This window comes from Stylophora pistillata, chromosome 6 (assembly GCF_964205215.1).
Source record: "Stylophora pistillata chromosome 6, jaStyPist1.2, whole genome shotgun sequence".
Taxonomy (NCBI): Eukaryota; Metazoa; Cnidaria; class Anthozoa; order Scleractinia; family Pocilloporidae; genus Stylophora; species Stylophora pistillata.
The window spans coordinates 18,718,364-18,732,074 of record NC_142524.1 but is presented as its reverse complement, the minus strand read 5'-3'; the positions used below and the strand labels follow the sequence as shown (position 1 = coordinate 18,732,074).

At 41.4% G+C, this 13,711-nt stretch overlaps 1 protein-coding gene and 1 long non-coding RNA gene across 2 annotated transcripts in view; one reads left to right on the top strand and one right to left on the bottom strand.

The window, feature by feature from the left end:
• Positions 1–13,626, bottom strand: part of LOC148728641 (uncharacterized) — an 18,861-nt gene extending 5,235 nt beyond the window's left edge. Inside the window, exon 1 of the long non-coding RNA XR_016002327.1 lies at positions 13,349–13,626. This is a non-coding gene — a long non-coding RNA (uncharacterized LOC148728641). The remainder of the gene's footprint in view (positions 1–13,348) is intronic.
• Positions 8,307–9,167, top strand: LOC148728642 (uncharacterized). Its single transcript, XM_088762964.1, has one exon. It carries the CDS (start codon positions 8,307–8,309, stop codon positions 9,165–9,167), a length of 861 nt encoding a protein of 286 aa, XP_088619090.1.
• Positions 13,627–13,711: the final 85 nt, after the last annotated feature.

The window sequence follows — 13,711 nt, the reverse complement described above, 5'->3', positions numbered from 1 at the left end:
AGGATCTGGATTTGTTGCTTAACAAGTATACACTGTAGATCACAAACACCTTGTTCTTCTTCTTTTGTTTACTGTTCCTTTACAAACAGCACTAATTGTAGTAGAAATTTTGTGTGCTATGCTCTGTATCATTTCAAAACATTATGTAAATAGGATGTATTTAAACTGTATTGTTCACTGTGGTTTGTTTAGTTTTACTCAGTAAATCCACATTATTTTTATATTTCATCATACTGCACATTGTGCTGCTTTGCTGCTGGGCTGTAATTCGTCAGCATTGTAACAAAATTAATGTAGGTTTTGTATTGCGTAGTGTCCATTGTTTTTGTCGTGGTTTTCTTAAGTGTATTTACTATTAGGCATATTTGGTTTACCATAATTTTATTTGCAGTTTTAACTGTTCCGATCAATATCAACTGACGTCAGCAATTGTTGAGGTTGAACATAATTATTGTAAAGTCGCGTTAAAAACTGTTTTGGTTTTTGCTGAAAGTTAGTTGCCCAGGGCAGCCACATACACATGTTGAGACTAAGGTGTACATTAAACCCACAAATACAGGCCTCCTGCACCATTACAAGAGCCATGTAGACTACTGATACAAACTTGGGTAACTGAACTATGTTTCATCAAGCATTTCTGCTTTCATCCAATTAGTGTAACTTCTCTGAAGAATGTGATGAATTGAAATCATTCTTTCCTTGACTAGAAGATCCTGACAAACTTGTCAACTCCACCTTTTCACATTTTATTGCTGCCAACGCATCGGATCAACCTGTTTCCTCAATGCCTGTCAGTAATTGAATAAACCCCATTCGTATTGTCCGCTACCATCTAAAGATCAGGCATCAGCTGATACTGTAAGCGTCCAACTTAAAGATTAAAGTCAGAAGACCCACATGTCCATACAGCCTGTATCTGTCAGCTACAAGATCAAACAAGATCTCAAATAACAAGCATCCTACCATTTAAAGATCAGGCCTCGACTAATACTATACATGTCCAACTTAATGACTTAAGTCAGAAGATCCACATGACCATACCGCTTGCAGATGTCAGCCAGAAGATCAAACAAGATCTTAAATTACAAGAAAGGAAACCACCGATTGTGAACCAACAGTGATTTTTTTACAAATTTGAATGTGACCAGCTGTGCAATACAATTTATGTTGGTTTCACACACCCCCATCTGCACCCACATGTTTAAGAACATAAAAACTCTTCTTCTTCAATATTGGCAAGCATTTTCGCAACAAGCATTCTTTGGCCCCAAAAGATCTCACCAAGAATTTTAGTGTATTAGAGTGTACAAACATATTTGACTGCTTCCTCTCTGAACCTTTTTTTGTTCATCATTCTTTCTCTTTGTATGTTCTTGTTGTCCATTTTACACCTACAAAAATTTTATACTCCTTACTCGCATATCTAAATATTATTCAGTGTAACATTCTTACTATTCACTTGAAAATGACTGTAGTATGGTTGAAATGTCTTATTTTACTGTTGATTCTCAAAAGTTCTAAGAAACCCTTACTGATAACAATTTTAGTCACATCGCCAATGAAGTCAAGCAAAGTCACCATTTTTTTTTATCATTTGTAAACACACAAAAATGGCATATTTTTAGAAAGTGCTGAAGGTACCAATCAATTAAACACCCCATTGGTGTATTTACTTATGTTACCAATCCTTCAATGGTGAAGTGTCACCAAAGTTCAATATCAAATGTTTCAATTTCTCCTTAAACACTTTAACCCTTTTCCTTCTAAGCCCCGATCTAATCGGGGCAAATGACGTAATGCCAGTTCTGGCTGTTTTTCAACTCAGCGGTCTTCCCCCCCTAAATGTAAACGTGCGCATCGCGTTCTCGGCAAGAAAAGCTTTCATTTGATTCGAAGCACGTGGAAATAGGTAAAAAGCTGCAGTTTTTATGAATTTTTTTCGGCTGAAATATCGTTAAACTTTAAACATGGCGACACGAAACCAAAGGGAAAGGAGAGCGCCTGAAAGATATGGAGTTATTTCGCTTGGAATACCGTTCGACGGCGAAAACTCCGACCTAGAATTGGAAGAAGAAGAAATTGAGCAGGCTGGCGAGTTAGGATCGTCAACAAATCCCGTGTATTCTTCGAGCGAAGACGAACTTGAGGAACCTCGAAGAAAAAGAAGGAGAAGGGGAAGAGAAAGAACTGAAACTTCAAGTGTTCGTCAACATGTGAATTCATCAGAGAGCGATGGAAATGACACTGACTCTTCTTCAAATTTGTTGTGTGGCCCCATGCTTCAGGAATTATCACACAAAATAAAACTGGAACATTTTGATTGAGTTTATCTGCAAATGACAATTTCTAGTTCACTTAGTAACAGTCCTCGAGTCAGTGAAAATTTGCATATCTTATAAGCCTACTTTCTGGGACAAAATGAGACACAGGAATCAGTTCTTGCTAATTTTATTGGTTCCAAAGCTTGTTAATATGCTGTAGATTGTAAAATTGTAAAATATGTTAGTAGCCCATTGAATAATCCTGAAATTGTAAGACAACCAGTTAGTTTTTCATAATTCTAGTGATATATTAATAGGTTCTGAATTTTTTAATGATTAACTAATGCATTAAATATTAATTTCCTCATGGTCAAAAGGTAGCAAATTTTTCAAGCTTTAAGAAAATGTATAGGTCTTAGAGGTTTTCTTGAAAGCTTGCAAGAAACAAAGAGCTTTTCTATAGCAATGTCAAAACGTAAACAAAACCTTCAGAAAAACTCAGAAAGAAAAGGGTTAACTAAACATTCAAATACAATAGAACCATTATTAACAACATTTCAAGAGACACAGATATTACCAACGTAAACAGTGTTTACTTTATTCAACTTATGATAGCTTATTACAAAAGCGTTAAACTAGCAAAAACTATCCCTAATGAACAGAATAAAAATGTTCCATTGATGACTCTAAAAGCATTGGTCATTTTCAACAACAAAATGAAGTGCTGTTCATTTCATCCCATTTTGAACTCACTGTCATTTCATAGGCTTAGGAAACTGTATCTTTGTGTTTGAGTAATGACTCTAAAGTGTTGTTCATTTCTAACAACAAAGGGAATTGTTGTTCATTTCTATAACAAAATATAGCCCTGCATTATCTATTAGGTATTCACTCATTTTGAGCCAAGGGATGTTGCATACTCTGTTGATTTGATTCAATCAGAGCCAGGTCTGTGGTAAGCATTTCATTTCTGGAAAAGCAGCTCAACTGTGGGATTGTTACGATCCAAACTGGGTTCCGACCCAAAATCTGGGTAATCAGAAATGTGGTTATGTTGAAAAACTTCAAGCCAATCTTAAAGTTGCCACCAAGCGAGATGAGAGAGCCAGAGGTCAAGGGCTGAAAAATGTTGCAGGAGAATGTGGAGGGCAGTTATCGGAGGAAATCAAGTCCAACATTCAACAAAACCTTGATGAACCAGGAGAAAAGGTCATCAACATTTCCTTTGATGTTGAATCAGCAGTAAAGGTGGAAACTAACAGTGAACCAGGAACAGCAACTCAAACAGAGAAGTTTGACTACTCATTTCGCACCTCAGCTGAGAAACAGCCTTTCAATGGAACTTATTTTTCCCATGGCAATGACATGGTTCAGTTTTACATGGGATTGCCTGCCTATGATGTGCTTCAAACAATGTACAAGAATCTTTCCATATTTGTTGTTAGGAAGTCAGTTTGGGATCTTGCCTACCACTTTGGAATGTCACTATCAGCTGTTTCAAGACTATTTTCAGCTTGGACAGTGATTCCTTCAGTAAGATTAGCACCTTTAAAAAGGTTGCCAGAATGCAAGGATTTACGGAGAACCATGCCTTAATGTTTCCAATCTGTTTTTGGCAACAAAACTACAGTAATCATTGACTCTTTTGAGGTGTTTATCACTAGACCTTTAAATCTCATGGCCCAGACACAAACTTTTTCCAACTACAAGAAGCACAAAATTGTCAATTTTGGTTGGAATAACCCCACAAAGGAGCATTTCATTTGTCTCAGATGCTTCAGGAGGAAGGATTTACAGCTAAGTATTTAACTGAAGGGTGTGATATTCTAGAAAGCTAGTACCTAGAGATTTGATGATGGCAGACCATGGCTTTACTATTCAGGAAAGTCTCGTACACCACAGACTTGAACTTGCCATACCAGCATTCACAAAAGGAACCAGTAAGGCCTAGAAGACGTTGAGCAAACCTATGGTACAACAAATGTCCAGACACATGTGGAAAGTACCATTGGCTTCCTAAGGAGAAAGTACATCATTCTTTCTGGAATTTTACCGACTGATTTCTTGCAGTGTGACCCTAATAGTCCCCAGGACGCTCAAATTAATGAATGACAAAATTATTACAGTGTTTGCAGCTTTGACAAACCTGTCCAATGGTATAATACCTTTGGATTAAAGAAAAGTGTATTTAAATATCAGTCTTGTTATGTGTTGCTACTGTTGTTATTGAGAGTCCTAAGGTGAATGGTGTGAAAAGTTTTTCCAGGGTGATTCACAAACTTACATTGGTCAGTGAGATTGACTTTACTAATTTATATCACAGAAGGTAGCCATTGTATTCTGTCCATAACTACGTCTCTTTGATCACATATAAGATAACTAACAACAGACGAATTCAATCGACATCCCTCGCTCCTCGCTCCACGTGTCATTACCCCCTCAGGTCATGTGACCGACACAACAGTAGCTGCTCCTTATAATAATAATAATAATAATAATAATAATAATAATAATAATAATAATAATAATAATAATATTTAATACTTATGTTTCACTTTTTCTATAAAAATACTCAAAAGCGCATTACAATATTATTATTAAACCCGGTAAAATTACAATATTTACAGTATAAAAATCTCCAGAGTAATTAGTAAGACAGAATTTTTTTAAAAAATTACAACATTAAATTAAATTAAATGAATAGATAATCTAACTAAAAGCCTTTTTACATAAATGTTTTAACAGAGCGTTTGAAGGAGTTGATTGATGTTTCCTGTCTTATTGGCAGAGGAAGACTGTTTCATAAGAAGGGGGCAGCTATTGAAAACGCGCGATCTCCCATAGTCTTCTTCGTTCTTAGCCGAGGTCTTTCTAAGAATATACCATTATTGTTACGGTGTAGTTGATAATGTGAGTCCGGCAAGACAGAGACTAGATCCTTAAGATAGCTGGGCACAACACTGTGAAGTATCTTAAATGTGACAAGGAGAATCTTAAAATCTACACGCAAGCGCACTGGTAACCAGTGGAGTTCTCTTAGCAAAGGAGTAATGTGACGATACTTAGGTGCACAGTAAACTAATCGAGCACTGGTATTCATGACTCTGAAGTTTCTTAATTTGATACTCAGGAGCACTGTACAATAAACCATTGCAGTAATCAAGCCTGCTTGTGATAAACGCATGAACAAGCCTCTCGGTGGACTCACGAGACAGATACTTCCTCATGTCCAGGATATTGTACAGATAACAAAACGCGCTAGTGCAAGCCTTAGTCATATGAGGCGACATGTCCAGATGAGAATCGAACCAGGTGCCCGAATTATGCACTGAAGAGACGGGCGATACCTCAGCTTGGCCAATCTTGATCTTGTCAACAGACAACTTCGATAACTGTCTTTCCATGCCAATTATCAAGAACTCGGTTTTGTCGTCGTTTAGCATCAACTCATCATCTCTCATCCATGCACGAACATGACAAATACAGTTTTCAATCGCAATCACAGCATCAGCCTCACTGGTCTTATCAACAGGATTAAACGATATATAAAGCTGTGTATCGTCCGCATAGGTGTGAACGGATGGCAGATGAGATTTCATAATGTCAAACAGCAAACTCGCGTAGATGGTAATTTAAATTTATCAGATAGCGTTCCGTTAACAGAGAACTGCTGCATTCTTCCCACCAAATAAGATTTAAACCATAATAAAGCCTTATCCCAAAGGCCAAGCTTGGACTGCAGCCTGTGCAGAAGAACACCGTGATCTACGGTATCAAATGCAGCGCTTAGGTCTAACATGACAAGCAATGTGACATGACCTTTGTCCATATTTAGCAAAAGATCGTTTTTAACTTTTAATAGCACCGTCTCAGTGCTGTGATTCTGCCAATATGTGCTTTGGAGAACAGGAAATAAATTGTTGGCTGTCATATGATTCTGTAATTGGATAGCCACGGACTTTTCCGTAATCTTTGATGTAGCCTGCGAGTTACTCACTGGTTGAAAATTTCTGTTAATAGGTTTGAGTCCTGCTTTCATAAGCAAAGGGTGAACTAAAGCATTCTTCCAGTCCTCTGCAAAGAGACAAGTTGAAAATTTTCCTAATAACAGGGAGCAGTTCATCCAAACAGAAGGTCAGAATAGATGATGGTAGAGGATCAAGGGCACACGACTTTGCACATGAGGCAGCAATTCTCTGTACACTCTCCTCAGACAGTGGAGAAAATTCAGAAAACTCACTACAAATTGAAGCAGAAGTGGCAAGCGAAGTTCCGCCACTGGCATCCCCATCCAGCTCAGACCAAATAGCCGTGATTTTGTGAACAAAATACTCACCCCATCTCATTTGCCAGCCTACGTGCATCCATATGAGGCGGCAGAGCCCTGTCTACATGAAAGTTCAAAAGGCGTTTACTGGCCCAAAAAAGTCTTCCCTGGTCAGAACTGTTCTCATCAATATACTGTTTATAATAGGCCCGTCTAGCATTCACAATGTGCAATGCAAAATTTCATTTGGTTTTAAATACAGCAAGATCCGAATTAAGCCTACTAGCCCGCCATTACAAGATATTTTGCTAGTGACATATCCATTCCTCACAAGTAGTGCAGTTCCCCCACCCCTTCTGCCAGATTGTGGACAGTGATATAGAGTGTTGTACCCCGTCGGGGTAAGTTCATTAAGAACAGCACTGTCGTTGACAGACAACCAGGTCTCGCAAAATGTAAACAAATCAGCTTTCAAATCATTCACCAATTCCACAAAGGCTGCTGATTTATTCCATAGCGATCTAGCATTCAAACTGCATATTTTCAATAACCTGTTGCCACTGGGTGACATTCCACTCCGTCCCACAGCAATAAGATTGTTTGGGTTGCGGGTTAACGGTCCATTGGGACCTGGGCTCAGTTTGAAAATGATCTCATAAATCATCACACAGCGGAATGTCACACTGCAATTAGAATAGTATAAACAAGGGCGATGACAATGCTTGATTCTGGTCATCACCTTGAGCATTGTCGCATTCCAGTGTGGAAAGAATAATGACATGTTATTTGTAATCCCAACGGCCAGGCAAAACGATCCCACACACTAGTCCGATCAAAACCAAAAATGTTCCTCAATATATAGCCCCATTCTTGCTTTCCAAGAGAAATTTTAAAACCAAGACTAGACAAGCAACCACTTCATGAAACGCTGAACCCACTTTCACGGTTCCAGAGCCACTATAATAGCAGCAGAAGATGTAAAAGGCGAGAGCAAAGCTCACCATGTCTGCCCATATTAAATGTATAACAAGGAAATGTATAACAAGGTTTTTTATAGGTTTCTAATTAAATAACATCATCAGCAAGGTAAAATTATTAATTATAAATTGAACATTGGTATACTCATACATTTAAGTAGATTTTTAAACCTTGTTTTTCAACCATTGCCTATTCATCTATTCATTTATCTATTTTTACACAACCCCACAAGCTGCAAAGTTTAGATCCTTCTCCTGTTTTAAGAAGGGAAATGATTACTATTATTATTATCATTATTATTATAATTACAACCCACTAATGAGTGGGAGATGACAAAGATTCCTTATGAAATAACATATTTTTAATAGAAAGAATGACATGGCTCTCAACATTTACTTGTATTCTGACATTTTTGTAGGTAAGTTTGAGAAGACATACTCAGCATGATTGCAAAGGATTTTACTGTACATTGAGTATTTCTGTCAAACTACTTTTGCCATGCCATGCCATGATCATGTCCCAACCATGCTGCATGATGTGAAAGACATTCAAGTGATAAGGAAAGGATTGCTAAATCCCCCCGCTAGATGGAGGGTGATTTTCCACTGGCTGAGTGGAACGAAATAAGTGGAAAATGTTTTTCTCACACACCGCTGGGGCCTGGGGATGGGTTAAGGTCATGTGATGTGTAAGGCGGTCAGTTGTTTTTTGTTGACCGCCATTGCTTGACCTTTTTCTGCGAAAGTGCGTGTATTATTTACATTTGTTACGAATAGTTAGTCACGAATCATTAGTAAAGCATGCCGAAGGAAACTAGACGTTCGAAGAGGAGTTCTCGGGTGGTTAGGCGACTTGAGCCATACAACAAAAGTTCTAGTCAGCGAGGTAATAGTCGATCAAGTCAAGGATCAAGGCACGAAAGCCCGGAGCGCGAGGACCCTCCAAACCGAACCGAGGAACCGCCAAGTTGGGCAAAGGAGCTGTTGCAGCAGCAGAAACTGTATTCGAAAGAGTTAAAGAAGCTGAAGAACGAGATTGATGATGCGAAGCTTCGAAAACATGGCAAACTGAGCGATCCGGAGCCGGAGTTTCGCTTCGAGGGAAACAAAAAGCAGTACAAACTTAATCGCGACGTCTTGGATAAAATTGACAGGGCTAAGAATACGAGTGATGATGAGTCTAGGTCCGAGCTCCTCGAAGAAGGTGAGCAACTTCTTTTAGAACGGAATAAGCACATTTGTCTTGCCGATAAATATGGGTGGGACACGGTGGAATGTTATGCAGCCGAGCCGCTTGCTAGTGATTCTGGCGACGAAAAACGGATAAAAAAGGCCATCAAAGAAAGCAAGCAACTCAGGGAGGAGAAACGAAAGGCAGCTGCAGCGAAGTGGAAACCAAAGAAGTCGCCCCTACCACGAGGAGTTGATGGGTCGAAACGTGTGGTTGAAAAAACCCATAACTTCCGAACAGCGGGAATGTCGTCCAACGTGGCACGTGACCCCAAGCAGTTGTGTTTTCGCTGCGGTCGAAACGGCCATTACGCCTGGGCTTGCCGTGCATCAGTCGCAAGTGGAAGTCCAGGATGGGGCCAGAACAATGGGCAATCATCTGGAAGTCAACAGCGATGCCCTGAACTTCCCCCTAGAAGAGAGTGTATATAGAGGATATCTTGAGTTCGAGAATGTTGATTTTGCTTGTCCCACGGTTGTGAAAGGCAGATTGAGAGAGAGTATTTCATTTTGGCAGAACATTGGGGCTAGCAGGTGGGTGCTGCGTGTCCTTCAAGAAGGCTATAGCTTACCATTTATTTCCCTTCCTCAGGAGGCATTTTTCAGGAACCAACCCAGTGCTGTCGAGGATAATGTTTTTGTTTGCACTGAGATTTCTAAGTTACTGTTGTCTGGTGCTGTAGTTGAGGTGAAAAGTGAGGACTTGGTGGTATGCAACCCACTGGGCATTGTGAGGAACTCTGCACAAAAACGCCGCCTAATCGTGGACTTGCGTTATGTCAACCAGTTCCTGAGGTCATGCAAATTTAAGTACGATGACATTCGCACAGCAGCAGACTTATTTCATGAAGGCGATTGGTTTTTTAAATTTGATTATAAAAGTGGTTATCATCACATCGAAATATTTCCTCAGCATTGCAAATACCTCGGATTTTCCTTATTCTACAATGGGCAGCTAAGGTTTTTTAAATTCACGGTCCTTCCATTTGGCTTATCAACTGGTCCTTACCTCTTCACCAAGATCCAGAGAGCACTCATGAAACACTGGAGGGGTAAAGGCTTCAGATTGTTTACATATCTGGATGATGGAGCAGGTGCAGACCAGAACCGAGGTGAGGCAGTCAGGTTGTCAGCAGAGGTTAGGAGGGATGTTTTGTTGAGTGGCTTCATCACCAACGAAGAGAAGAGTCAGTGGGAGCCAGTACAATCTGGTGAACTTCTGGGCTTTATAATGGATTTGCGATCTGGAACTTTCCAGGTTCCACCAAGGAGGGTTGATGCTTTGAAACAATTGATGAATGATACTATAGCTAAGAAATTTGTGGTTTCAGCACGACACTTGTCACGCATCACTGGTTCACTGGTTCACTGGTTCACTGGTTTCCATGGGTCTTGCCTTGGGCCCTGTAGCACGACTCTGGACTAGGGCACTCTACAGGGACATAAGTCAAACAGTTCACTGGGACATACCTTTCTTGATATCTCCAGAGAGTCAAGCTGAAGTCCAGTTTTGGAAAGTTAATTTTGACACTGGTGGTTATCCTATATGGTCCCCTAGTCCGAAGGTAGAGGTTATTACTTACTCAGATGCAAGTGGGCAAGGTTGGGGTGGTTTTGCAGTGCAGTTGAGTGATAAGGTAGCCAGGGGCAGCTGGTCCCGTGAGGAAAGTGAAAAGAGTTCTACATTCAGAGAGGTGACTGCCATCAGGCGTGTGCTGGAATCTTTTGCAGATGAAGTCAGGGGTAAAGATGTGCTCCATCGCATCGACAACAGGAATGCAGAAATTGTTTTGTCAGTGGGAAGCCGCATCAAGGAGCTGCACATGGAGGCTGTAGCAGTTTACAGGTTGTGCCGGGAACTTGGCATGCGCTTAACAGTTGAGTGGGTTAGCAGAGATGAGAACACGAGAGCAGACGAGCTGTCGAGGTTGGAGGATTCTAATGACTATATGTTTGCTTTGATTACATTGACACCTTGTGGGGTCCCCACACCATTGATAGGTTTGCTAGCCTGAAGACGAAGCAGTTGGAGAGGTACTGCAGCAGGTATCATAACCCAGGTTGTGTGGCAGCGGATGCATTTACAGTTTCTTGGTCTCATGAAGTTAATTGGCTTTTTCCTCCTCCATACCTGGTTCCACGTGTGTTGAGGCACGTGTCAGCAGGAAGGGAAAATGGCACCTTGATAGTTCCTGAGTGGCGTTCAGCAAGTTGGTGGCCACTTCTGGTGGAGAAGAGTGGGAGCTGGAAGTCCTTCATTAGCCAGTCCATGCAGATTCAACCATACGAAGGGATCTTCCTATCAGGATCAGCAGCTAGTGACATTTTCACAACGGGCGTTCCTTCCTTCTCTATTCTGGCACTCAAACTTTGTTTTGACGGCATATGCTGAACATTCCTCTCGGTGAAACTACTATGATGAAGTCTGTTTTGGACCTCGTTTTCAGCTCTCGCGATCTTGAGCCAGCCAACATTGTCGTGTGGGAGTTGGATAGATGATGTGGCTCATGACTGGTCAGTTGTTTTGACAAGACAGCACGTTTGTGATTATGCTCTGGATTGACAGCCGCTAAATGTGAACACTACTGTGACTAGCAGTTTGTTACCGTTATGGCAGAGCCGCCCCCAGCCGTGTTGGCCTAAGGGGTATCGCTAACACTGGTCAGCGGTGTATGCTGGCTGTATGTTAATGTGGATGTCTGTAAAGTTTTTTCGCGCGCTCTGTTTGCTGTTTTGGCAAAGTAGCCCCTAGCCGTGTTGGCCAAAGGGGAACATCATTCTAGTACTGGTTGCCAGTGTGCATGTGTTGGCTAGTTTGTAAAGCCTTATAAGTCTTGCTGTTTGGGCATGTTTTAATGAATGTTATGGAGGTGATGATGTACGCAGTGTTTTACTCGATACATTCTCTTTCAGTTTCCAGCCCTGTCCCGGAGGGTGTTAACTTATCTAGCTGGTTACGTGGGGAGACTATGACTCATCCTAGACTGAAGTATCTTGCGAAGTCTCTACCAGCAATCCTGATCCAGGACAGAGCACCGAAGACAGTCAGCACTTATGTCCGTGCTTATGAAGCGTGGCGAACATGGGCCATCCAATGTGAGGCCACTCCCCACCAGCGGATCCTACAGTGTTTTCCTTGTATTTGGTACATCTTATCCAGCAGGTCCATTCAGTCTCCTGTATTAACTCTGCTATCTATGGAGCTAGCTGGGTCCATAAGAAGAGCGGCTATCAGCAACTGAGTGACCATCCTCTCATACAGCAGGTGGCGGAGGCCGGAAGAAGGATCCTTGCTAAGCCCCCAAATCGCAGGAGGCCTCTGGAAGCCAGCCATGTTAAGAGTGCTATCCGTCACCTCGAGCAAGGCCCTTTGTCGGATATCCAGGTAGCTGCTTTGTTCGCTTTGGGTTTCTTCGGCTTCCTTCGCTGGGACGATCTGAGTCGATTGACTGTGGACAATCTTCAGTTTGAGGATTCTCATCTTGCCATATTTCTCACACAGAGGAAGAATGATCAGTTTCGCCAAGGCTCGTGGGTTTTCATAGCTCGCAGTGATTCATCACCTTGCCCGGTTGCAGTGGTTGAGAAGTTTCTGAGGGTAGGCAATCATGACAGGAAGTCGCGGCTATTCAGGCGGGTGTTGTCCACAAAGAAGGGAATGAAGCTTAGGATAGATCCTATGTCATATAGCCGGGCAGCTGAGTTGATTAAGGCCGAGCTGCGGAAGGAGGGGCTAGATCCTGCCTTGTATGGAATTCATAGTCTGCGAGCTGGAGGCGCTACAACCGCAGCAGCTTTTGGGGTCCCTGAGCGTCTGTTCCAGAGGCAGGGCGGTTGGCGTAGCGACGAGGCACGGAATAACTATATTGAGGAGTCTTTGGAGTCCCTGCTTCTGGTTACCAGGACAATTCAAGACCAAACCTCATGAATTATAGGCGTGATCCCAAGCTGTTCAGAACCTTTTTTGTACTTATGAACTGATTTTTGCATTATCTAGTGCCCTTATGAGACTGTTTGACTTTGGCAAGGCTTGCTACTTGCACATTATGTTCCATTCTGTAAGCCTTGTGGATTTTGTTTTTGGAAATAGTATTTCTCTTAGTTTTTCACTCTATGCTTTGTGCCGTTGCGGTGGTTGGCTTGACATGGCTCCCAGGGGTGTGTGAGAAGGGTGATTTTCCACTGGCTGAGTGGAACGAAATAAGTGGAAAATGTTTTTCTCACACACCGCTGGGGCCTGGGGATGGGTTAAGGTCATGTGATGTGTAAGGCGGTCAGTTGTTTTTTGTTGACCGCCATTGCTTGACCTTCCCACCCACCCACCCAAGAGTTTTCTCAGTTGTTCATTACACTTCTAAACGATTTTAGATTTTGTCTCGATTCTTAACTAGTTCATGTTTTGAAACTCCATGTATACTTGTAAAATTTGATAGCTGTTATTGCGTGAATAAAGGTCAGGCTTGCGGTGGTTGGTTTGACATGGCTCCCAGGGGTGTGTGAGAAATAGATTTAATGTTTTTCGATTGTAAACTGGAAGGAACTATAAATTTGGATCGTTTTTGCTTTTAATAATGACTAAAACACGTGACTCATTTAAACTAACTTTGACTTACCTTATTATTGCCATGTTCAGTGTCTCTTCGTTCCCTACTTTCTTTATCTCTTCTCTATTTGTTGCAATGTGTTTATCAGTAGAGCCATCGTTTTTACGGCTTGTGTGGCCATATGATATGACAACTCGCACTGGCCCTTTAAGTTATATGACAACTCGCGCAGTTCTTCGGTTTTATGAGTGTTTACCCATTAATCAGAAAAAATTGCTGCTTAATTAAAGGCTGTGGCAAATCACACCAACTCCGCTTACTGAACACTCCACCATTAATACGCTGGTCCAGAGCGGTCTGAGCGCAACTTTCCCAGGGATTCCTGTTCTATAAAGAAGGAGTGGAGACTGAGGAGAGTGTGGAAATCGAAGA